The sequence below is a fragment of the Dermacentor albipictus genome, chromosome 4, assembly GCF_038994185.2.
Source record: "Dermacentor albipictus isolate Rhodes 1998 colony chromosome 4, USDA_Dalb.pri_finalv2, whole genome shotgun sequence".
NCBI lineage: Eukaryota > Metazoa > Arthropoda > Arachnida > Ixodida > Ixodidae > Dermacentor > Dermacentor albipictus.
The window spans coordinates 38131826-38158846 of NC_091824.1; the positions used below are offsets into that span (position 1 = coordinate 38131826).

At 46.2% G+C, this 27021-nt stretch overlaps 1 protein-coding gene across 2 annotated transcripts in view; it reads right to left on the bottom strand.

Moving 5' to 3' along the window:
- The window catches only part of LOC135916734 (beta-secretase-like), a 48136-nt gene extending 21517 nt beyond the window's left edge, over window positions 1-26619 (bottom strand). Inside the window, exons 1-8 of one of the 2 annotated variants that reach the window (XM_065450185.2) lie at window positions 26593-26619; window positions 26319-26405; window positions 25939-26196; window positions 25666-25754; window positions 25314-25524; window positions 10131-10238; window positions 9087-9209; window positions 4543-4638 (exon numbers count right to left, since the gene is read on the bottom strand). In XM_065450185.2, coding sequence (XP_065306257.1) covers window positions 4543-4638; window positions 9087-9209; window positions 10131-10238; window positions 25314-25524; window positions 25666-25754; window positions 25939-26148 — 837 coding nt within the window. In that variant the 5' untranslated portion in view covers window positions 26149-26196; window positions 26319-26405; window positions 26593-26619. Of the gene's footprint in view, window positions 1-4542; window positions 4639-9086; window positions 9210-10130; window positions 10239-25313; window positions 25525-25665; window positions 25755-25938; window positions 26197-26318; window positions 26532-26592 lie in introns of those variants that run through there. The other variant, XM_065450184.2, reaches the window with a different exon arrangement.
- Between the last annotated feature and the right edge of the window lie 402 nt (window positions 26620-27021).

Genomic DNA, 27021 nt, shown 5'->3' on the forward strand with positions numbered 1-27021 from the left:
AGCAAATATTTTTGAATATGAGCTATTTCTATCAACTCATAGCAAGCTCAGTGGTATGAGGCCCGAACTTTGTCACAACTGAGATTCTCTCTCAACTGCTCGTAAGTCAACCTCAACTGTCTTGACATACTCTCAGCCCGTGCACGATGCCTCAGTGTTGTGTTTCACTGCTTTAAAGAGTTTATATTGGTTTGGATGAGGGACACTTGCAGCTTGGTATCAACCAACACTTTGTTTTTTGAGCTCAAGCTCCTTCAAAATGGCGGCAGTGCGCTTCCTTTCCCGTTCATTCCTCAATGCATAGGTCCTTTCTGTTCTTGTCCTCCTTCCGCCACTCGTTCGCCCCATGGACCATTTGAAGCATCTTCTTGGTCAGTTGCATAGTCCACGTCCGAGTTTTCAAACTCCTTAGGGGCTGCGAACACGTTCAAAATATCGGCCAGTTGGAAAAAAATAAATGCATGTCATTTACTGCCCTTAAGGGCTCTAACTGCCGCAGGCACGTTCGAAAACGCTCCGAAGGCCTGTTGGGGTACACGTATTAGGCGTATCAGTGCTCATACTGTGACAGGAAATACCAGGTGCACGCGTGTATAATTAAGGAATACATACTCTGTCCGTGGCAATAGCCCCTTCCCACGCTTGTTATGCTTCACTATGGTTCACGGAGGTGAAGCTGACTTTCAGGAATCGGCATTATGCAATGCACCGTGCTTTTTAAGCTTCTAAGCCAATTGCGAGGACTGCAAAGGCGGAGTCCATGCCATTGCTGACAGCAGCGAATTCTTCCAATAAAAAACATGGCACCCAACAGCAAGAAGCTTCATAGCAAATGTCAAAGCAGCTAGGCCTAGCACTGCCGCAGTGATGGCTACGGCTGCCAGCGGATCTGCGTGCGACAGCGCTGGTTTCAGGCGGCGAGGTAATCAAAATGGCAGCAGTGGTGGCTTTGATGAATGCCGTTCCGGACCTGCGGTCACGGTAAAACATCCGGAGAATGGCACAGCGAAGAGTTCTTGCGTCCGAAATTTCAAACGTTCTGATACATTGACTCTATGGGGTACGTGGTAGTGCCGCAAAGCCGTCCGGAAAGTCGGTCGTTGACTGTACACTTCTCCATGCAGCCGACGACAGGACGTCAAAGACGATTCATTAGGATTCCTGTCTGTTACTCGAGCCAGCATTACCGCGACTTTCGACCCTTTCAATAAAATTACAGCTAATTTCCTTGATAAAGGCGCACATTCCCAGAGTTTTTCCATACTACTCAAAATCCCTGAGGTTCCCGGTTTCCGGTCCTGAATTCCCGGTTTTCCCCGATGGTAGACACCCTGGTCATCCTATCCTTGAAGTTCTTCCCCTGGAGCCGCAGTTTGCATTTGAGAAAACAGTCGCAGGGGGGCTAAGAAGAAAGGGTGGTCCAGCACACTAACGCAATTGTGTGCCAAGAACCCATGCACTATCAACGCAGAGTACGCGGGGGCATTATCGTGTTGCAGAATCCAGTGCCCCACTTTCAACAAATTTGGTTGGACACAGCAGCATATATCATTTCTCAGTAGTTTCAGGACCTCTATGTATGTAACTGCGTTGACAGTTTGACCTTCAGGTGCCAATTCGTGGTGGACAATTCCGTAACAGCAAAAAAATGCGATCAACATGACATTAACTTTCTGCTTTGTTTTCCTGCACCTTTTTTTTTTTTTGCCTTGGCTCATCTTTCATCTTCCACTCCTTGCTCTGCGACTTCAGCTCAATGTTATATTTGTACATACTACAAGTTTTGTCACTGGTGATGATTTTTTGCAAAACAATTCATCGCTATTGTCTGAAGTTTTCCAATCAATGCAACATTCTTTCGGGAACAACTTTTGCTCGGGAGTCAGCAGCTTTCAGCACCATCTTGGCGCCAACTTATTTCATTTCCAAATTCTCAGCCAAAGTCCCGCGAAACGACAACTTTCCAACACCACATGCTTCAGCTATCATTCTAACAGTCACTCGGTAGTCAATGAGCACAAGAAAGCGCACACAGTCCATGCTTTCATCTTCACACAAGGCGGAGGAACGTCCTGGTCTTGCATCGTCCTTGGGGTCTTCTTATACCGAAAGTGCTGGACCCACTTGAACACAGTTCTTTCTTATGGGGGCATCCGTTCCGTAGGCTGTTTGCAATGTTAGATGAACTCCTGCACCATTCTTGCTCAATTTCACAATAAATCTGACGCCGATTTTTCGTTCCATCCATTTGTCAATCTCCATATCAATAAAGACTAAAAATGGGTTGTGCAATAGCTAGTACTAGAGATAAACCGGGTCCTTTTGAGTGGATAGAGCAAGAGAGAGGTGCCACTACACCTCCCATCTCTTTTCTTTTTTTTGCTGACTCACTGCACAATCTTTCGGGACACACCTTGGATGTTATCCAGTTCTGTCTATGAAGCACTTAATGCAAACTGAGTCTTTCTCTAACCCTCTTTCAAGACATCACAACATTCCCACTTGAATGTTGTGATGTCTGCAAGTAAGTGATGTAGAGTCAAACTCCTTTTATATATTCTTCTAATCTGGTTCAGACTTTCTTGGGTGGGACCTTGCACAAATATGGGCATGGTTTACTAGAATGTTTACAGGTCATGCTTACTAGGATGTGTATATATTATGAGGTGATCTTTTTCTAGGTTAGATTCTGAATGCACTAAACTTTCAAATAAGCTCAATCTCAACATCACCTCAACATCATTGCAGTGTCATTACCAGCCCTTATACTAGATGTAATGCCTACCTGCAACCAAAATTTCAGACACCTTACAGTGAATCATTAAATTTCTTGGGCTGTGCCTGTGCAAAAGAATGGAAAGACTCGGGCACTGACATGAGAAAAAAAGAAAGACAATGTTTTTGTTTTGCAACATGGCCAGTTTCTCTGTGAAACTAAATGTAATCAAAGGCCAAGTCAAGCTGGGACTTGCAAGCCTGTTTGCACGTGCAAGTCCAACAACTCTTGTTTAATTACGAAAAATAGAATCATGGTTTCGAGCGACTTTGTTCCTTTTGTTAAAAATTTTTCAGGCAGCTTGAAGTGGCTCTAGCGCCATCCTCACTGTTTGTGCCTATGGGGGCTAGGATGAAAGTTGCGAAGGAACTATTTTGATGCAAAATTATGAAATGGCCCACTGAGCGAAAAAGCCGGCCTCTACAGCAGTGAAACGTCACGTAAATTCCCACTGGCTGCAACACCACGTCACATGCGCACCTCGACGGAGCAGAGTGGGAGGAAGGGAACACCTGCTCCTGCGCTGGAGCCCCAGGTGTTGGGTGAGGGGAGAGGCCATCACAATGCCACGTCACCCTCGCTCTCAGAAGCCTGTGTTATCCGTGCGTTCCTCGTCCGTGCAAGCTCTCGCCTGCATTCTAACTTCACCTCAGTAATCGCTATAAAAAATTGAGATATATATAAAAAAAAAACAGAATAAATTCGAAACGTAAAACGGTAGTGGTAGTGAGGTTTGAACCTACAACTCCACGCTCAGAAGCAGAACGTCTTACCCACGGGGCTAAACCGGCGCCTTCTAGATAGCAGGCCTGTGCACTCCACTTTATGACATCACGCTACTTGGACCTAAAGTTCCAATGCCAAGCCCGGCGTGACAAAAGCATTGACGTCAAAATCCCTGTGGCTTACTCCGGAGCATCCCCATTAGATTATATGGCAATCGGGGAAGGTAGCTTGACGTCAGGGATCGAAGTGCACCAGCCTTGCGCTATCTAGGAGGCACTGGCCAAAGGTCTCAGCGCACTTGCATGTCTGCAAGGAGTTCATAACTAGAAGGACTGCTCAGCAGTGTTCTACTGGACATGAACACTTTCAAATTCATAACTCATCAGAAGTGCTTAGGTGTACTCAAATTATTTGCTGCAACTTTTTTTCTTGCTATTCGACCTTGATTAATAACACTGTACCTGTTTGTTCACTCTGTACGTGCTCCAGCTATGTCTTGTAAAATACAGTGGTATTCATATACAAAGTCAAAATAAGAAATCGCAATCATTTGGCTAGTGAAAAGCAGTCAACCTATGTTCAAGATGCCAGAGGATCGCATGACAATGGGCGAAATGCAGACTGATGTAGTAGCCTGCAAGCTTGTAAGTGTACAGCACTGCATTCACAAACTTTCATTGGCATAAGAGAAACAAGGACTTCTGGAGAATTGATTGTTTCAACTTCCCAATTCGGGGAAATTCCCGGCAGTCAGAACAATGCATCAGTCACTGTGTATCGCCTTCTATCAACGTGCATACTTTTTCTTTTTCCTAGGTCTTCCAACTGCACCCTTGTCTTATAATCCGGAGTGCCTGATAACCAAACAAATATGGCAATTTTTAATGCACAAGTTGACCTCAACAGTTTAGTGAAGCTATCGTCTGTAATTCTTTTGTTTCAGTATTTACCATTCTTTCTGCATGTTGTGCCTTATACTGCCTTTCCATCTGAACAATCCCCAGCTTGCCCAAACTGCGATCCTGGTTAAGTCTACCAACCTGTGCGTTAAGAGTGTCGAACACCCAAAGGAACACGTCTTTCGGCAGCAGCAGGTTTGTCGCCCCAGTGTCGATTATCGCAGGGTCATCGTTCAGCTGAAAGTACACCAAGAGAGAGCACCTACTTCAATGCACCTTGAGAGGGAGAGAGAGAGAGAGAAAGATTGCCGATGAGAAAGGACATAAAGATCAGCCTGAAGTGCATAACACGGGTGCCACCCAGTTAACTTTCTATCACGATTGAGCCTGATCGGGATCCAATTTGTTGACCAGATTGGATCCTTTGCCCAAGCTGCGGGAGGAAGCCAGTCGAGGTCATGAATTTCGTTCCGGACCAGTCTCAATCATGATGAAAAGTGGCCCTGTGAGAGAGAGAGAGTGCAAGGACAGGAAAGGCAGGGAGGTAAACCATATGAGCAGCCGGTTTGCTACCCTACACTGGGGGTGTGGGAAAGGGGAACAACATGAGGAAAAGTGTGAGAGTGAGTACTGAGTACATGTGGGAGGATGCACAGGGACACTACAGTAAAAGCTCGTTAATTCGAATAATTAGACCTAATTGGCACGGTGTGGCCATGCTCCATAGAGCCCCATGTATTGAAAAGCTCGTTAATTCGAATGCTAATCCGGTCCGCCACGGATAATTCGAACTGCGCGCCGCCATAGCCAGCTCGCAGTCTCTGCTGTTAAGCGACAGATGGCACGACATGCACTATCATCATCGCGTGTTTTTAGGGGGCAGCACTTGCATTTATTTGCAAATGCTCTGCCGCGTCGTCATGGACAGCAGGATATGCAGTGCGTTCGGTGGCAACTCCAAGATCGGCCATTCTCTCCGTCACCAGTGCAATCAGAATGCCTAGGCCTAAAAGTGCACCGTTGCTCGCTTCTGTTCTGTACGCGTACGTCGCAGACGGACACTGCTCGCGTGCCGCGATGTCGTCACGTGGAAAGTACTGTGCTAAAACGTTGAAGGAGAAATGAGAAATTCTGCGAGAAGTGGATGCAGGGAAACAGAGCAAGAACGAAATTGCAAAGAAGCGCGATATACCGAGAAGCACGCTGTCGACATACAACCGAAATAAGAAGACGATTGAGGACTCCTACGAGGCTGAAACTTTTGGCAAGGATCAGAAAAGGCTTCAGACAGCTAAGCACCCGGACCTGGAGGCAGGAGGAGGAAGAGGAGACAAAGGGGAGGAAAGACAGGGAGGTTAGCCAGTGTAAGTACTGGCTGGCTACCCTGTGCTGGGGAAAGGGGTAAAGGGAATAAAAGGAGAAAGAAGAGAGAAAAAAATGGAAACCAGAAAACTCACAAAGTAACGCGAAACTACGTGCTACAACATACCTGGAGGCAGCATTGCTCACATGAATCAAGGAAAAACGGAGCCAGGATATCCCACTGAGTGGCCCCATCATCGTAGCGAAGGCGGCTGATTTCGCGCAACGTCTGAACGTCTCCAACTTCGCCGCTTTGGACGGATGGTTTCACCGCTTCAGGGACAGACACGACCTCGTTTTCCACAGTGTGTGCAGCGAAGCCAAAGCCATAGATGCAGAAACCTGCACCGTGTGGCGGAAGGGTGCGCTACTAGACCACCTGAACAGGTACGCACCATCCGGTATTTTCAATGCCGATGAGACCACCTTGTTTTTTGAACTCTTACCGGACAAAACGATCACATACAAGGGGGACGCGTGCGCAGGTGGCAAGCACAGCAAAGAGGGCGTGACGGTGTTGCTCGGGGCGAACATGACTGGAACAGAGAAGCTCCCCCTGTATGTGATAGGGAAGTCACAGAAACCTGGATGTTTTAAGCACATCCGCACGCTGCCGGCCGACTATGCAGCAAATAAGAAGGCCTGGATGATGGGCAAGCTTTTCAAGTGGCGGCTGAGGAAACTCAACCGAAAATTTGAGCTTGGCAAGAGGCAGATTCTGCTCCTTGTCGACAACTGCTCGGCGCACAAGGTGGAAATCGAATTGAGAGCCATTGAGCTGGTTTTTCTTCCGGCTAACACCACTGCGGCTCTTCAGCCTATGGATCAGGGCATTATAAAGAATTTGAAAAGTTTTTATAGACGTCACATTCTCGAGAAGTTGCTCCTGTGCCCCGATAATGAGAAAAGCTATACCGTGACTCTGCTCACAGCCCTGCACATGCTTGTGCGTGCCTGGAATCAGGTAACCACAGAAACAATTGCAAATTGTTTCCGGCACTGTGGTTTCGGAGCCCTTAACACAGACGCTAATGAAGTTGAAGGGGACATCCGCGCTCCGGTTCATGTACGGGAGGTGCTCTGCGATACGGACTTCAGCGACTACGCGAATGTCGACAGCTGCGCCGCGGTCTGCGGTGCTGTGACCGATGATGAAATCATCGCCCAAGTCAGACGAAGAACCGGCCGTGGACGATGACGATGCGAATGATGAAGATGAAGATGATGTTGGTGAAACACCGGTACGAGCTTCGTTGGCACAGGTGATGGACGGACTGAATCACGCCCGGCTTTTCTTCAGCTTCGAAGAAGGCGAAGACGATGCTTTTCGGCTCATTCGAGCTCTGGAAGATAAAGCGGCAGCAATCGCTTTCAGAGGGAAAAAAAGCAAAAAACCATTACGGACTTTTTTTCCAAATAAAAGTACCCAGAGTTGCTCTACTTTTTTTTGTCAGATGTGGCCTTTTCTTAATCACTTTCGTTCGAATTTCGGTTAATTTGAATTCGTTAAGTGTCCCCGTGAAATTCGAATTAACGAGCGTTTACTGTATAAGAGGTCTCTTATGCCAGTGCACTTCAAGTAGTGTACTAATGCACGAATCACTTTTCGTGCCAGTGGCGGTTGTGGCCACGGTCCGAGTATCTTTGACTTGGAGAACTTTCTCAAGTCCAGTTGGTTTAAAGCTCACCCTAGTGTTAGTCTAACCAGCCACTCTATGCTGGAGGAAAAGGGAAAGGAAGGCATGATGGGTAATGATGAGCATAGAGAGATGAGGCAAAGCAGATGATGAACACGTCCTGCTCAAGACTAAGCTCGTGCTTCTCAAGGCGGATGTGTGATTGACTGATTAACTGCTTTATTCATTAATGGAGTCTGATGCCTCAAAGCAACAATGGGCCTTTGTGAGACACCACAGCAGAGGACTCCAGATACATTCCGGCTACCTGGGGTTCTTTAACATGCACCTAAAGAGATGCTAAAGAGGAATACAACATATTAGTTTTGCATCACCAACATGAATATGAGAAATGGCAACAAAGATGATGCAAAAAGCCCGTTGGAACAGAGAAGACAGATGCCTTAATCATAACCCCAGTTTGGATAACTTAGCTTATTGCTTCAATTATTGGTGAAACATTGGTCCTTTCAGACCGAACTCAACTGTAGCACAAAATGACTGCACACAAATAGGAGGAGAGGGTAGTGGTTAAGTGTGCCCTCTTCATCCCTTTGTGCTTCGCCTTTCTTTTTGCTACAGCTGAATGTGATCAACCTACAGAGTCTGCTCTGAAAGTAAAGAGACAAGTCCTCACTTGCACCAATGTGCACTTGATTGGGAAACCGGAGGCAGGGGAAGCTGGGGGAATACAGTGCAACAAGCTCAGCTGACTTTGAACAGGTCAAGTGAGTGGACATGTTTGAGAGTGCACCCCTGTTTCATCACTACATTACAAAAACAATGGAGCAAATGTTTGAACAGCACTGCATGGTGAAGTTTTGCGTTAAACTGAGCGAGTCCCCTACTGAGGCGTTTGACATGATCAAGACAGCACATGGCAATGATGCAATATGCAAATTGCAAGTGCTCAAATGGCACAAAGCCTTAACAGATGACAGAGAAGATGTCCAGGACAAGCAACGATCTGGGCACACATCAACGATGGTTACTGATGCTAATGTTTATTGTGTGCATGTTTTCGTGAACACTGATCGATGTGTGTTCCTATGATTTCAGAAGAGTTGGGGATTCTGAAAACGAAAGATGAAATTCTGACTGTGACTTCCTGTTTCTGAGGATGAAATGCTCATTGAAAGGACACTAATACAACGCCATAGAAGCGGTCCAAGGGGCACAATGAAGGTGCTCAATGAGATTCCAGGAAAGGACGTCCAGGATGCCTACAAACAGTGGGAAACTTGTTGGGCCTGATATGTCAGTGTCCAAGGTTCTTATATTGAAGGATACTAGGGGTACTGAACGATCTTGTCAAACAAAGTGTGTTTTCTATACTCTGTCTCTGTACTTTCAGGACACACCCTGGTATACCAAGGGTGCGATCGAGGATTGTTGTTTAAAGCGCACATTCGGTTGTGCCATGCGCAATTCGCTTAGGCCCCGCGGACTTCGCGTGGCTGACGAAGTTGCCGCCACCTAGGCCAATTGCGCGTGGTGTAACCGAATGCGTGCTTCAAGCAATGATACCCAATCGCACCCTGACTCATCTAATTTTCTGTTTTGCCGAGTTCCTCTCGGCTTGCCTGGTTCTGCTCTTCTTGACTGTGTCTTCTAGACAATGGTATGCATGGGCTGAAGGCAACTTACCTCACTACAGAAGCCTGGCCATTCGCTTGCACCGACCCTAATGTTTGCCACGTAAATCGAAAAGAATGTAGGCATAAAGACAGGTGTAAAAAGTGTTCCGTTAGGAATGCTCCCCTTGAAGCTCTGCAAGGAAAAGGGAGTGCAGAAGAAACTGCTCAATGTCAAAATGAAACAAACCTCACAGTCATCTGCAAACGCCTATATCCCACATATACATAAGGAAAATGAAATACAACTGACCTGCACCGATTCAACTCCTAGAGACAGTAGTAGGTATGTGGGTTAATTATCAGAAGGTCAAGTACATTGCCTCTTAAAACAATGTTAATAAGTGCCATGGTAACACCCTCTACGTAACTCTGTAACATATTTACCCCACACAGGTTAAAGTGAGATGCTTGGGCAGAGTAACTGACAGTATACCCTTGCAAGGCTAGATCCACCTGCAGCTGGCACTATTCGCCTCTCCCTCGGTGCAGGATAGAGTTGACACACATTATGTGAAGTTAGGCACAAAATATAGCCACAAAGGTTTTTAGAATATTGTCTAGAAAAAGAACCTGGCATCCCAGATATTTGAATGTCTTATCACCAGGTTTGGACAACCATCATTTGGTTGCCTGCTCAAAATGACTTGCAAGTTTATTAATTATTTCACTCATTTATTAGTTCGTTCATTCATTCATTCAAAGTATATTTTCAATCAAATCATAGATTGCAGGAAGGTAATAAAATATGTAATGTAACAGAACACAAGCAAAACAGTATACATGTGGCAAAAAAAGCACATCTATACATAATGCTAGCCAAATGGGACAGATTGTATGAGTAGCAGCCATCTGAGTAATCCTAATAAAAAAGACTACACATACATACATTGCCAGCCTCATGCCTAATAAAATAACAATGATATCGATAACCAGTACAAAATACAGTTGGTAAAAAAATTGTAACTCAATATAGTAAAGCCCGCAAATATTATTCCAAGTTAACAGCAGACAAAATGAGTGAAGTGAAAGACGCTCAGCCACAATGGAAACTCACCAGTGTTCCAAAATTTTGTGCCGAGCCCATTTCGTGCTTATCACAGTATGAGAGCACAAAATGACTGATGCCTTTTTGCGAGTTCAGGGCCTCCATGAAACTTTCTTGCTGTGGTTGAAAATTAAAAAAAGGGGGAGGGGGGGCCACATTACACATTCAAGAGACACCAACAAAAAAAAAAAAGTCAAAAGTGAGCTCTAGTACAGGACCTACTCAGTTTTTTTTTTTAAATTGAATCAGTATGTGTGAAATGTGCTCTCGTAAGACAAGTGCTAAACCAATCTGAACAAATTTTGCTGCATTTAAAAAACACTTAATTCGACGGACTGTAGGAAGCAAGTTTCTTATTTAAGGCCTCAAATATTTAACAAAAATTGCAGAAGGCTGGCGAACAATTAAAAAATTGAAGTACAAAACTGAGAACTCCGTAACTCTGCCCCAAAAACAGACAATCACAATCCTGTAAATTGTATCTGTTGAATCACCTAAAGCAAATGAATATAATTATTAGTGGGCAAATCAAAACTTTTTCAGATACGAATAGTAAGTATCAAATATTGAATAGTCAAATGCAGATGCATGTATTTATAGCAGGAGTATTTATTTCAATATAATTAGGTGCCACGCCTGTACTGACTAGTGCAAGAAATACAACCATCCAGGACAATAGATCAGCTTTAAGTACAATAGCACTAATCATCATTAAAAGAACTGCAGGGATAGCTTGTTATTTTCAGAGCCTGGCTGCAAACAAACTTTCAAGAATGGATGGCTGCCATATAACAAGCTTTCCAAAAAATGCCAAATAGTTCAATGGTTCCTGAAAAAAGAAACAGAACCTGTGCAAAATGAAAAAAAGGAAAACTGGACAACTGCTGAAGGACTTGTATGCCATAAGCACAAGTGAAAGATCCCGTTTGAAAGAAAATGTTACTGGTTGTAGCATAAAAGATGGAACTGCTACTTACTAGACTGCCAAAAACACTAAACGACAGATCTGAAGCAAAAGTCGCAGGTTATCACATTGGCTGCCGCCGCGAAACCGAAAACAAATCTTGCGTTATTCTGGTTTTGCAAAGTGGAGCGCAGAAGTGTTTCGGAAAAAAGGGAGACGTCGACAGGACAGACACTCACTTGCAACTAAGTTTACTTTCAGAAATGAACCACAAGGAACGTTATTGCACATGCGCTGACATCAAGTATCGGGGGGAAAAAAAAAAACAGGGCCCGCGACGTCACGGAGAGTCACCACCTCCCTGTCCCGTCGTGGGCGGAGCCACCAATTTGATCGGGGAGCCTTCGGTTCCCCCCAATCGAGTTCCTCAGGACACTCTAATAAAGTTCTTGTGACTGTCACTGTCACTTTACCAACATTACCAATTTTGTGCACGCACTGGTTTGAAAAACTTTGTTGGTTCACTTCTGATAATTCGCTATACGTAATAAGACTTTAACAGTAGGTAGTTGCAAGATATTTGGCCAGTTTTGCGATTCAAAAGTTCCAAATTGTTTTTTTCAATATGGATATTTAGTGTGTAATATTCAATTCATACTCGAAACTTAAAATGAACTCTCACCCCTAAACATAACACACTAGTTTTATAAATTAAGTAAAATCATTAGAGCACTCTATGATATGTATGAGGTTTGTTCACTTTAGGTGTCATAATGGAGGTAGTTAATGAGTTGTAAACTTCATGCTTCATTCTTTCTGTATTTTATCTTTTTTTTTAAATTTCCATAAAATAAAAATTGATGGCCACATGAAGAAGTTGCCCCTAAGAGTCTGTAGGCTACACTTTCTATAGAATGCAATAATTTTCCATTCGATCCACTTGTTCATAACATACCTTTTGCTAAATTAGACTCTATTAGTATAACTGGCCCGACACTGCGATCATTACGTAACTATATGAGAGATAGAGAATATACTGTATCAAAATCTAGCACTTACTCACACCCTAAAACAACTAGCATTGGTGTACCACAAGGATCTACATTAGGACCTCTCTCGTTAATATACATTAATGACCTATCACAGCGCCTAAAGTCTTCTGACTGTAACCTTCATGCTCACGACACTACCATCTTCTCCTCAGACAAAAGTCTCGATTTATTAATGTGCAAGCTTAACCACGACACGGCAAACATTGTAACCTGGTGGCGAATAAACAGACTACACATTAATACTACAAAATCTAACTTCATCATTTTCGCAGCCAAACAAAAGCTTATCTCAGGGTCTCTATTGCTAACCTTTGCTTCGAGCACACTTTATCCTACTGACAGTGTACTGTTCCTTGGCGTCGTACTAGATAAACACCTAAAATTTGATGAGCATGCTTTATCCTTAACAGAAGCAGCACATGGGATTAGAATAATAATTAAAGTTCGCAATTTCTTTAGTGTGAAGACACTCATCTCCCTCTACTACACTTTTAGTCATACGTATATTAATTATTGCATATCATCATGGTGGAACACGTACTCCAGACATTTAGCCCTGCTGCAGCATACCCAAAATAAAGCTTTCGCATCATTACACGTAGCAGCTACACATCAAGAAGCATCTCCACTGCCCAGGTCTAACACTATTTTATCATTACAGAAACTAAACAAATACTCACTTGGAATACTTGTTCATAAATCTGTTAACAGAAAGCTCCCATTCCCTATAATTACTAACAGCCAGTATCCACACTGCCTGTCTACCCGATTCACTTCTACCAGCAGCTATTTATTACCAAAAACTAAAACTAGCTATGGTAAATTTACTACTAATTTTTCAGCCACACTACTTTAGAACTCATTACCGTGTCATATTAAGATACTCTCTCACTTTTACACATTCAAATCAGACATTCGCAAATTCTTGCACTCAATATAATCATTTTACCATTACTATTATATTAATCATTGCTTTGTGTTATTAAAATATTTTACAGCGTTAGCTACTTAATAAATTAATATGGTGTTTTGTGTGTTTGCCTATAGCTGCTTTGTACTTACATATCCTACCCATTTCTAATGGGAGGTCCCCGGTACAGTCTGTTGACTAAGGGACCTTTCTCTGTATGTATGTATGATGCCCATTAGTAACCTTATTATTATGCACAACTAAAGAACTCTGAACTCTGAAAATTGATTCAGTCAACACCAAACAAAGTGATTTCTCCCTTGCCTTACGTTAAGTAATGACAAGTTCTGGAGATAAGCTTCATCTTATGGTGTTACGGTAAGTTGTCTTAAAATGCTTAAAGGGGACAAACTACTTCTATCAAAGTGGAGAAATGCATATGAAGGTAAAATAGGCTATTTCAGAAATACTTTACCAGTCCGTCCGCAGCTCGAGTTCGCATCCTCGATATGGTCTCCTCATCATGAATATTTAATCTGCATGTTAGAAGCCATCCAAAACCAAGCTAGTCGTACATTTCCCGCAATTACGATAGGCAGTCAAGCATAACTCAAATCAAACTTGATCTTTCACTTCCTGCACTAAGTAGTCGTCATGACATGGCATTGCTGTCCTTGCTCCATAAACATGTTCATCAAATGAAGTCATCGTCCTTGCTGTTGGAACGTGGAAGTTGCATATCACGACTGAATAATGAGTTAAGTTTCAATTGCATCTGCGGAAACACGGATGGATTTAAACTGTCAGCTTTGCCACGAGCCATCCGTTTACGAAATTCCCTTCCTGAGAGCACTGTCACACAAACGGACAGAGATAAATTTAGGCAACTCCTGAACATGCAGTTTCTGTCCTAAAAATGTGTCATATTTTGTATACCTGTGTATCGTCACACAGATTGTTTTCCTCTTTCATGTTTTGAAACTACCGTATAGTGCGGAATATAGGGCGAGGTTTTTTCGAAAAAATATTACTAAAAGGGCGCCCCTCGACTTAGATACCGGCCCTTGGCACAACATGAATAGTCGTCTGGCAACATGTAGGAGCGCAGAACTTTCGGCATCCGCATCGTTATCGTCCCCGTGGTGTCTGACGCCGAAAGAGGCTTTCCCGCGGGATGTTGTCGTTCGCGTGAATGAGAAGGGCTATATGGACGAGGCCCTCATGCTCCATTGGATTAAGACCGTCTATAATCGGCGACCCGGCGCACTCCTGCGGTGTCTGAGCATGCTTGTCTTGGATGCCTTTCACGGGCACTTGACCGCAGGTGTGAAGCGGGCACTTGACCGCAGGTGTGAAGCAGGCACTCCGCGAAGGGAGGACGGAACTCGCCGTCATTCCGGGAGGCATGACCTCAACACTTCAGCCACTGGACGTCGTGCTCAACAAGCCCTTTAAAGACCGTGTCTGTGAACAATATAATCAGTGGATGGCCGGCGACAACCCGACGACCCCAACCAGCCGGCTGCGCAGGCCGCCTCTCGCCACTGTGGCCACATGGGTGTCGCAGGCTTGGCGCTCGCTGCCCGACGATATAGTGGTGTGGGCATTCAAGAAGTGTTGCATTAGCAACTCCTTGGACGGCACCGAGGATGACGTGTTGTGGGACGCAGCCAGCGAAAACCAATCGTCTTCGGACGAGAGTTCAGACAGCTCAGACGAATGAGCAGGTGACGAGTCTGGCGGCATCACTAAATAAAACAAAGTTTTGTGCCTTATAATTTTTATGTTGACTTCTTTGCTTCTATATAAGGGGGTCGACATATATTCCTCCTCGACCTATATTCCGCGTTATACAGTACACAGTTGTATTACCTATGTGCGCGAGCAATGTGCGTGATAAAATTTATCATATGTTTTGTATGCTACACCAAAATGTAATTTCTGTTTACACGAGTATTGTTAGTATTGATTTTTTATCTCCTTTCCATGCTTTAAAGTACACTGTTTTTACACGATGTTTGATTATGTGCGCGTGCAATGTGTGGGATAAAATTTATCCGATGTTTGTTTACTACCGCAGCTCTGCATTTGTAACCGTTTTCCAGCGATTATTTCCGCTTATCTTGGCGGTATTCTTGCGTACAACTTTCATGCAGTGATGCCCCCTTACTCAATGCTCCTCATGGGGCCTGTAAGGTATCTTGAAATAAATAAATAAAAAGGTACTTCAATGTGTTCAGCATAAGTGGAGTTATTGGCAATCAAATACCCCCTTCGTGGTGCTTCCACTCCTTCAATGCCTTGCATTGTGAAGGCTTTGCATTGCATTGTGTGATGATCTTGATGTTATTTTGTTAATTCCCATGTGTACTCTTTAACTGATTTCTGTTTTTGTTATTTGATTTTTTTTACTTTATCTGTATTGCTGTTTGTTCATGTTTTGTGCTTTGCTTATTTTTTTACTTCTTTGTCTATCCACAAGCGCGCCTTTGCTAATGTTTATAGCTGTTCGTGAGCTCACTAAAATAAATTGATTGAATCGAGTTGAATGAGAAGAATAAGGAGGTTCAATTTTTTTTTTACTTCAGTCAGTCAGTCAGTCAACAAACTTTATTGAGGTCCTAAGGAACTACTAAGTCGTAGTTGCGGGCCGCTCCCACGTTGGGGCCGGAAGACCATGGTTCTCCGCCCGTTCGCGGGCCCTTTGGACAGCCCTTAGTTGGTCCTGGGGATCGCCGCTTTTAAGGGCCTCTTCCCAGTCCTCTTGTTTATTAAAAGATGTGTTTTGTAACGCAGAACATTGCCAGAGCATGTGTGCTAACGAGCAATACTCTTCATTGCACTCGGGGCAGTGTGGGTCGATGTCCGGAGCAAAGCGGCTAAACTTTCCTCTCGAAGGGAAAGATCCCGTTTGTAACATTCTCAATGTGGAAGATTGAGGTCTAGTTAGCTGTGGGTGTGGCAGCGGGAATTGCCTGCGCCCCAGCTGATAGTGTTTAACTATTTCATTAAAAGAGAGTAGAGGATCAGAGTTATGCTCACAATCCCGACTGCTTAGCGTATGAGGACCATTGCGGAATGTTAGACCTCGCGCCTGGTCATGAACTAGCTCGTTCGGGTTGGGTTTGCTGGGATGTACATTGGTTCCCATGTGCGCCGGGAACCATGCGAGTGTGAACAGCATCAGGCGGTCTGTGCTTGATTATAGCCGCCGCCTCTTTCGAGATTAGGCCAGATAGAAAGGCTCGTATGGCTGATCTCGAGTCAGTGTAGATGTAAGGCCGCGAGGGGTCATTCATAGCTAGCGCGATGGCAGCCTGTTCAGCCGCCGCTACCGTGGTGTGTCTTACCGAACCTGCATTGAGAATTTTGCCGTGAGGATCAGCTGCAGCAGCTACAAATGAATCTGTGCGCCCATACTGGGCAGCATCTACATAGGTAGTTAATTGCAGGCTTTTGTGCGTAAAGTCAATGAGAGAGCGGGCTCGTGCCTTGCGTCTAGCTGCATTATATTGGGGGTGTACATTACGAGGGAAAGGGCTAACCTGAAAGGTTGCCCTAACGGTATGAGAGAGCATGATGGCATTCTCGTCGACCGCCAAGGGGGCTAGACCTGCGGACATTAATATGCTTCTGCCTGCCTTCGAGGACGAGAGGCGGACGGTTTGTGCCGTTCTTTGTGCCTCGATTACCTCCGTCAGGGTATTGTGAACCCCTAATTGTAGGAGCTTCTCCGTGCTGGTGCTAGTGGGAATTCCCAGTATGTGTTTAATGCTTTTTCTCATCAGCGCATCAATTTTGGCTTCCTCCGAGCGGGACCAGTTGAGCGCCGATGCTACGTAGTTTATGTGACTCATGAGGAACGCATGATACAGCCTAAGGAGATTGCTCTCACTGAGGCCGCCTCTGCGGTTCGAGACTCTTGTGATTAATCGGAGCATGTTTTCCGTTTTTGCCTTGACGCGGACAATAGTTTGATTGTTGCTCCCCTTTGCATTTAGGATCAGACCTAGAATCCTGACCGATTCGACTCTAGGGATCATCTGACCAGATTCAGCGTATAGGTTAATAGGAATTTGTTCGAGAGGGGTAGAGTGCCTCTTGCCCCTTCGATCCGGTCTATAAAGCAGTAGTTCTGACTTTGAGGGTGATAGAGAGAGTCCCGTCCCTTTTAAGTACTCTTCCGTAATATCCAAGGCCTCCTGAAGGGCACGCTCCACGGCTTCCTCGGACCCCCCACCGCTCCAAACGGTGATGTCGTCCGCATAGAGCGCATGATTCGCGCCCTCGACCCTAGCCAGTTTTTCCGAGAGGCCTTTCATCGCTATATTGAAAAGAAGGGGTGATATTACTGCACCCTGCGGAGTGCCCTTAGCTCCTAACTTGAACTCGTCGGATCTTAGTTGACTGATGTTAATAGTGGCTTTACGGTCTCTTAAGAAAGAGCTGACGTAAGCGTGAAAGCGTTTCCCTAAATTTAGGTGCGATATGGATTCCAAAATGAATCTATGTGTGATGGTGTCAAAGGCTTTGGCGAGATCTAACGCTAAAATGCCTCTGACATCCCTGGTGTTCACGTCGATTATCTGCCTTTTGATGAGAAGCATGATATCTTGCGCGGATAGAGAGGGCCTGAAGCCTACCATGTTATACGGGAACAGTTCTCGTTCCTCGATGTATCTCATTACTCTCTCATGGAAGACGTGCTCAGCCACCTTGCCCACGCAGGACGTGAGCGAGATTGGTCTAAGATTCTCCGGTGTGAGTGTTTTACCTGATTTCGGGATAAGGACAACAGAGGCCGTTTTCCAGTCCTCTGGGACCCAGCCAGTTTCCCACGTGCGGTTGATCTGTTCCGTAAGCTTCTCAATTGATTTCTCATCTAGGTTACGCAGGAGTCTGTTGGAAATGCCATCCGGCCCGGGGGCTGAGCGGCCGTTTAGCTCGTGTAGCACCTTCCTTACTTCCGCTTTAGTCACCGGGGCATCAAGCTCCTCCATGGTTTCGCCTGTATACTCTGGGTAGTCCTCGTTCTCCGTGGGGCCTACGGGGAGATACCTGTCTGCTAGGCTCTGAAGTATGTCTACATCTGTTAGCCCCTTTCCTTTAAGATCATGAATTATTCTGTCAATAGCTAGGCCCTGATTGCTTTTGGATTGTCAGTCATCTAATAGTTGCTTCAGGAGGTTCCATTTGCCTCCCGTACGCATCTGTCCGTCAACTGCCGAGCAAACCTCGTTCCATTGCTGCTTGCTCAACTCTTGGCAATACGCTTCGATTTCACGATTTAACATCGCTACTTTCTTACGCAGCCTCCTATTGAGCCTCTGGGTTTGCCATCTGGCGAGTAAGGAGTTTTTAGCCTCTACCAGGTGCGCCAAGTGAGCATCCATCCTGTTTACTTTTAAGTCAGTTTCGACTGTTTTAGTAACAGCCTTGACGTCCTCTTTGATTCTCCTTAAGAGGTCTTCGAAGGACGCGTACTCCTCCAAGTCCTCTCCCCGGCGTTTACGGAAGGCGTCCCAGTCTACTACGGTGAACGCCCTAAGGGGGGCTGTGGCAACTTCTAGAGAAATCTCCACAATAAAATGGTCACTTCCCAGGTTTTCTTGCTTATTGTGCCAACTAACAGAGGTGGCATTCTTAACGAAGGCCAGATCCGGCGTGGTGTCCCGCGAGACTGAATTGCCGATGCGCGTGGGAAACTGTGGGTCCGTAACTAGCTCTAATGAGCAGTTTGTAACTGCTTGAAGTAGATTTATTCCTTTAGGGGAGTGTCTCAAATAACCCCATGTCTGATGCGCTGCGTTAAAGTCTCCAGCTACCACAAGTGGAGCATCCCTTGCTTTCGCCGCCGCCTTGGCTATAATCGACAAGAATGCCTGGTGACGGTCTCTCGGGGAACTGTAAATGTTTAAAATGAAAACGCTGTTTTTAAGCCAGCTGCTGGGAATGATTTCGATAAGCATTACCTCCGCCCTCGTGTTGCCCAACTGCAATTTGTGCTCTTGAAAGGAACACTTCTTTGCAACTAGGACCGCCAGGCCGAGTTTGCCCTCTCTGGTTGCCGAGATAGCTCGGTAACCTGGGAATGACTTAATTTCAGTTCTAGTTTCCTGTAGTAAAATAACATGTGGTTTGTTCGACTGTGTCGCGATAAATTGCTGCAGTGGGGCCTTTTGCCTCTGAAAACTGGCGCAGTTCCACTGCCATATGATAAATTCTTTAGTGTGGCCCGCCATTGTTAAGGCTTGAGAGGGCCTCTAGGACGCTACCTGTAGCTTCTCTAGCTGCCGCTGGAACGACTTCCATATTCACTGGTTCAGCGCGCTTAGTTTGCACGTTTTCTAGAACTTGAACTCTAAAAAGGAGCATTTGATTGCCCTTGATCAATTCATTCACGGATTTTTGTAAACGGTCCAGCGAGCGTTGCATCGCTGCCTCCGCCGTGACAGTTTCTTCGGCTGCCTCCTGCGAGGACGTGGCCCTACGTTTAGCGGTACGCGCCTGCGCTTCTCCGTTTGCTGGAGAGGACTCTTGCCTTCGCTGTAAGTTTGCTTGCCGAAAGGCCTCGAAATCGGCCTTCATCTTTTGGATTTCTGCCTTGAGGTTAGCGTTTTCTTGCAAGAGCTGTGTTACTCGGGGGTCTTCCCTATGCTCTGGCAATGTTATCTGCGTTACCTTTTTTGGCGCCTTGTCAGTCTTGGGCTTGACTCGGTCCGCCCATGAGGGTCCAGGTCCTTCCTGGATGCGCGCCCGGGATTGGGAACGCCCCTTGGAGCGGGAAAGCCCTCTGGAGTGGGATCGGTCCCTGGAGCGAGACCGGTGACGCCCTCTGGAGAGGCTGCGTTGACGATCCACTGGCGTCAGCGAACGCGCACGTCCAGGCGCGCTTGTGAGACTGGCGTCACGTGAACGAACTTCATGGGCCGCCTGTGACATCTTGGCGCGCCTGCGCCGTCGTCGTCTTTGTCGTACTATGTAGGGCAGCTGGAATCGCTGCTTGCACTTGCGGTCCGCAGTGAGGTGAGGACCCCCGCAGATGGAACACTTTGGCGTGCACTGATGATCTTCGGCTGGGGAGGCTACACCGCATCCCCGGCATTTCTTGCTGCTTGGGTTAGGGCACACATCAGCTCGATGTCCCAAATCGCCACAGTTGTAACACACTTCCACTTGTCTTCTGTATAGCGTGCAGGGCAGCATGCCCGCGCCACACATGACGTAGTTTGGCACTCTCATACCTTCGAAGAGCACCACCACCGTCGTAGTAGTCTTGATGCGTCTCACCTCGAGCACTTTCGGGTTCCGTTGGTTGACAATCATTGTCCGCAGCTGAGCATCGCTGAAGTCGGCGTCGACCCCCCGAACGACTCCCTTGCATGTGTTGTCCGAGGCGGCTAAATAAGCTGCCACATCGTACTTGCCTTCCCTGAGGTGTATCTGCTGAACGGACGCGTAGGCACACGCGTTCTTCCTCACTGGCGTAGAAACGACCAGAATGTTCTGAGCAGCATTGGGGCATATAATGTCTTCACCAACTTCGTCCGGAGCTAAGGCCGCCGCCATGGCCAAAGCTTGGGCTAATCGAATGGTACTGACTTTCTTAACGTCGAGGCCTCCTCTTGGTCTGACGATGATGCGTATATGGTCCCGAGGCATTTTCGGGAGTCTTGAGGCATTCACGAGCTGCTTCATCGCGCTCTGTCGGGTGGCCGTGCGGCGGCCACCTTTCCCGCCATTGTGCGTCTCCGTGCTGGCCGTCGACTTCGGCGTCTCCGGTCGAGCCTTCTTGTTTCTGCCCACTGCTGTGGTCCAGCTCGGGCAATTTGCTTCGGCGGGGTCGATCTCGACCCCTTCCACCATCTCAACTTCAGGCATGTCGCCCCACAACGCCGAGTAGGCCGTGGCTTACCACGGACGCCGCGCCGGCGCTAGGCTGCGTCCGGTAGGGTGAGCCGACGAACACCTTGGTCGGTAGTTCAAAGTCTCTCAAATTGTCGAAGAGCTCACCTATCGACAAGATTCTGGTATGGGCTGGTTCCTTGCTACATACTGCGTCGAATGATGCACAACTTTCCAGGATTTGGCAAAAAAAATCACCAAGGTCATTTGAAAAAAGCAGGAGCCGATGTTTGCGCGTCCGCACTATTCGGCGCCCCGTGGCGTCCCTTTTACTTACATCCACATGAAGAAAGCGGACAATGAAGCTAAGGAATGCATAGGGGAAAATAACTGTCATGGTTAACTAAACTAAATCCTGGGGTTTTTACGCGCCAAAGCTGTACAGTATGATTATGCGGCACACCGTAGTTTGGGACTTCAGATCAATTTTGACAACCTGGAGTCCACCCAATACATGGTACACAGACGTTTTTGCATTTCAACCCAACCGAAATGTGGCCACAGGGGCCGAGATTTTATCCTGCACCCTTGGGCTTAGCGGTGCAATGCCCCAGCTACTACACCACCATGGCGAATATGTTATGGGTAATTGAAATGCAGAAATAATAAGGAAAAGTAAAATGAAAGTGGGCGAAATTAGAACTTGCTGCAGGTGGTAGCCCAACCCATATGTCCTGCGCTGTGCAATCAGTGTTTTATCAATGAATCATACACTCTCTCTCTCTCTTTTTTTTTCTCGTAAGGGTGTATGACATACACTGCTGTTTTGCCGCTGTTGCCCCTGCTTGTAGGGCCCCAGGCCTCGTCAAGCTGCTCAATGAGCACCTTTTTGTCTTGGGTCCATTTTTCCTTGAGGAAAATAAAAACTGTTTCTGATTCTGAACTGGCTCGTCCCTTGGTTTTTAGCAGTGCAAAATTGGTCTGCAGCAATGCAATTGGAGCCATCACAACTGGAGCCATCAAAAGCCTGTCCCAGATGCTCTCAGAGCAATGCAAGTAGCCATGTGATCGAGACCGTGTAGGATCATGGTCACGCTGCTAGTTTGAAGATGAGGGTGTTGCGCCTTCTGCACTGAATAATGAAATGCAGTCGCGTTGTCATGGTGAGTGATGTAGCTATCACTGCGTTTTACATTGGCACACTTGTGCACGTGAACTTGACTCTCTGAGGGGGAGTAGAGCTTCCTCAAACGGGAAGGCGCTCGGCGTTTCCTTTGAAACAGCGGCTGTTTTTTGTGGGCGCAGATAGCTGCATACACTCGACGTGTCTGTTTAAAATGGCCAAACCTGGTGAAGCGCCCTTTAAATCAGAATTCTGTGGTACTAAACTCAGCGTAGCAACGTAAATGGTATGCATGGTTAAATAATGGCATAACAATAATATGTATGGTATGGTAGATGATATGTAAAGTTAAAGGGTCCCCCTGAAACGGTTTGGACAGATTTTGTAGATGCATAGGGCACAGCTACAGTTAAACAACTGCACCACAATTTTAAGTGAGGCGTCTCATATCAAGAGGACTACGGACGAATACAAGTTACCCAACTCCCTAGCCACGCTTTTTCTCCTCAACTCGTTGAATGAGTGATCGGTGCTGAGCTCCACCTTTACTGGCTCTGCGTCATGATGCGAAGTTGTGGTTATTGCTTCCAGTGTCTTGGAGCCAGCGCACGAAGCCTCTTCAACCTCTCTACTAGCCACCTGGCCATCGATTCACTGCGAGAGCTATCTAAGCAGCGCACATTACCAGTGTTCTGTTGCAACACCGAGCGTATCCGGTATTCTGGTAACTGCAGGCAAGCCGGGCAAGGTGTAAACTAAAGCCCCTCCACACTACTACCGCTGTGATGATGGGGCTTTAGCATAAATTTGAGCAGCCTCAGCGACCTGCACAATGCAGCCACCTGGTGGCGCAGAGTTTGACCAGCTAAACACAGAGCTAATACTATTGCTGTAACCAAGTGTAAAACATTCTAAACATTTAAAAGACATGCTCACGATTAGGCTTCCGCCGAAAATTTACACCAGCAGCAAAGTAAAATACACTTGCTTACTGCTATACAGTCTCTATGTTTATCTGGTTGAGCTCTGTGCCACCACGTGGCTGCACCCTGCAGGCCACTCACATTTGTGCCTCTGCCCATCTGGCAAAATGCCTAGGCCACCTGCATATGCCTGCAGTTCGCCTGCATTCACACTAAAGCTCTATATCGTGGTAGCGATCCTCCGGTGTGACATGCCGGTCGCAAACATGTAAATCCTGGCACCTATCGGACACTGACGGCTCGATTCGCTGCAGCCACTCCACCAGCCTGTTGCCTAGCAGAGAAACACAGTGTCACAACTTGACATGTCCCCAATTGCTAGGTTTGCTGCCCAAAACGCAACAAGGGACATTCATGGTCCTTGCGAAAAGAAATCTTGAGACGAACACTGACTGTGCAGCTTGCATCAACATGGAGCACATTGTAACGCAAGCAGACGCCGGCTGCCTGCCGGAAGTACTTCAGTGTAATCATAAATTGTTGATGTGTAGTCTCTTTTTGTTAGATTTTTATTGAAACAAATTAACCAACATTCAAACTATTATGAACAACATTTGTTCATTATAAACTTGGAAAAATTCACCAACAATTATGATACTCCCTAACGCGAAATTTGAATGCAGCTCTATACATGTTTTCATTTCGTGATATACTGGCCGGGCGCAGACCATCTGTGTCGTGTGGCGCGTCGCAAATGGAGCGACTGCCTCGCTTATGTGGAGATCGCAAGAGGCAGCGTGTGGGTGACGCTTGGGCAGGATTCACAGCAGCCACTGCAGACGGACCTCCCAGACAATGTGCGCTACTCTGGCGCCATCTTGTAGCCATCGTTGCTGCACTACGCTTTTCTTCTCATGCTTCTGCCATATCCTCCTCCTCTGTTATCCTCCTCGCATCTTTCATTACCCACTGCGCTCTGCATTAGCTCTTTCATCCTTCGCTCAGTTACACTTATGCTCACTGCAGGAACGGGCGTTTTTTAAGAGCTACCCGCTACAATTATCGATGACACAACCCAAGTTGCCAATCGGATAGCTTGCCCAACTGCACCAGCTACATAGATTGTAATGAGGCAGCTGAAAACTCAGGGGAGTAGTGCCGCTGCAATAGGTAGCAATGCACATTTTTAATACATTTTAATAATTACATGCTGCACACGGAGTGCTTAAGTGTGCCATTTAATGATCAGAAGCACTTACCCTAATGACTCGGTATGTTTGTATAACATTGTCAAAATTGTTTCAGGGTCCCTCTAAACCTGCTCTCTGGTAGCTGGGCACCTGGTAGCAACTTCGTTTCTAGTTATACAGATTAGATGTGACTTCATACATAGTGGGCAACACCGTGAAAGCTACACAGGTAGTGATGCCATACAAGTCTCCTTCCGAGCGTTTTTCAGAGTAGTTGCTGTTGATCTGCGACATTTTCTATGGAACAGCTACTTCATATATTACAACTTCGATAAACGGAAACGAATAAACGGAAAAATTTCAATAAACGGAAATAGCTTAAACGGAAGTGCCTCTAAAAGGGAACACCATCCTCATGGTTGGTTGGTTTTGTATTCGTGGAACTGTATTCAGCCTCGTCTCTCAGTAAATGGAACTCCTGATAGATGGAACGAATTTCCCTGGTCCCTTGAGGTTGCGTTTAAAAAAAGTCCACTGTAATGTGAAATGCCGTATTATTTGTGCATCTTCGTGCTTCCAATATGTAGCGTACTATGTTTTGCTCGCCAACACAGGTGGTGAGCTATGGCCGCTGGTGACAGGGACGTGTCATTCTGTTCGTTCAGTAGTAGACAGGTTCAGATCTACAATGCCTACCATGTAATAAATATTGCTACAAAACAGCCACCACAGTGTGGCTGCACTGAAGAGGAGGAAGACGATGTGGACCCGCTTGATATAGCGTCGCCATTGTGGCCTTCCATTGGCTTCCTCTGAATAAATGTATATAGCATTGGGCTACAGCTACACGTAACAATATATTGTATTTAATGACAAAGTATGAGACAATTTGACACTGAATTACATGATGCATACCTATATAAATTCCTTTCACGTGTGGTGCACTATTTCTTGGTCACGAATGTGCGCAGAATGTGAGCAGCACCTTGCACTGAGCAACAAATCGATAACAGTGATAATCCTCTGAAAAACGGTAACCATCAAAAAGGAAAACGATACAAGCACAATAATTTGATGTACTGACGTCACCCTGGCCACAATATTAAGGTATTGGTGAGAAGAGGCGGTGATGCAAAGCCATGTGTTCTCACCATGAGAACACATGGTGAGAAGTTGCCTCCGTGATGTCACGTGAAAACTCTCTATCATATCTACAGTCCACATTATTACAAGAAAAGAGCTCACCCTGGTGAGGTGTGGGAAGGCTAGGCCCCATAGGCCCTGTCGTTGTGCATGTGCTGGGAACATGTCTTCCGAGGAAGCTATGGCAATAAGTGGGACCCTAAGTGATGACGTCACCATGTCTCGCAATATGTCACTGCCAACAGTTCCATTGTATCCGCCTGTAACGAACTTCTTCGACACATCTTCTGTACCCGACGTGTAAGTTGCTGACCTGAAATAAAGATGCATGTGTCAAACAGTGAAAAGAAAAATTAACACTTTCCGCTGTTACTGTTTCTTACTGGCTTGTGTACAAATGAGGTGGTTTAAAAAGCCTGCGCGCATCAGTTTCAAAGGATTTCTAACAACCCACCTGTTTCTAAAGAAGTATGTGGTCAAGTTGTTGTCATCAGATGCTGCAACTGCTATGTCACTGCTCCCTGTATCTACGTATAAATTTATCTGAAAGACGCAAAGAGTCAAGATGGATAAAGTCAGCGCCAACACAGAAAAGTTCAAATATGGTATTACAGATGAGGCTGCGTAATTCTTCAAGTCCTCCGAGTACCACTGTAAGCAGCATACATCGACAAACCACAACTTTTGCTGGCTGTCATGATCAATATGAATAATAATGTAAGCACACCTGTTGTGGAGGCGTTCCGAGGTAAACTTTCGCGATGAAGCCCTCCGCAGCGGCCCCTTCGATGGGTTTGCCTTCGATGCTCGTAAAGTTGATCGGACGCACGGCAGGCCGCACGGGAAACGTGATGATCCCATCGCTGTCAGCGGCGCTTCCTAGCGTTTCACTGACAAACAGTACAGTGAGCGCTACGGGGTAAAAATCCAGAAGCATTTGACCCACGATCCAACATCAGGCTCGATGATGAAGAGTGCTTCAAATCTGCGAGAGAGTAGCGCACAGAAGTTTCGCACAGAAGCTTCGCACATAAGTTTCGTGTTTAGAGTAGCGGGAACTCTAAACACGAAAGAGCGCGCAGGTGGCCCCCTTGCAGCAATACTTACGAGCTTACGAACGACGCGCTGCGACTTCTTCCAGCGACACTTCAGCGCTCGGTGTCAGGTGCTGCCTGGGGTGCAGGCGGAACTTCCCTACAAACAAAAGACCCAGCGCTCACCAAGCAGCAATCACGATGCAACCATAGAAGCAACACCCAATGCAACGTCATAAGTAACGTGCTCCGTGCTGTTTACGGCAGATTGCCGGCGAAGTTGCCAACGTCCGGTTCCGAGATGTCCCTAGAAACATGCATCAGAAAACGCTCTAGGGAAAATTTACAGTTCGTTTTTCCGCGCGACGACGTCCGTTCTAAGTGCAAGGCAGCAAGGGGTCAAGGACAAGCTTTTCTCCTGTGAGTTGTCTTTCACCGTGCTCCTGTGTAACGTTGCGCCGTGGCCTGCTTATCATAGAAGCGATATGCGAGTATTCTAATTTTAGTTAGGGCAGTCCAACGACAAGTTCAACAGGTGTTGTCGCGTTTGATGTAATAAAGCAACGACAACTCTCAAGTTTTGCATGGCGTCAGATATTGTAGCATTGAAATCTCGGAGGCCATGCTTTTGGCGCGTTGTGGTGTCTGGTCGTTTGTCCACACACGCGAAACGCGCTGCGCACGAGCTAGGGTGCGCGGATAAAGTCACGTTCGTACTACGGGATTAAATTTGCGCAGAACGCCCAGTTGCAAAAACAATATATGGGGCAGTGACG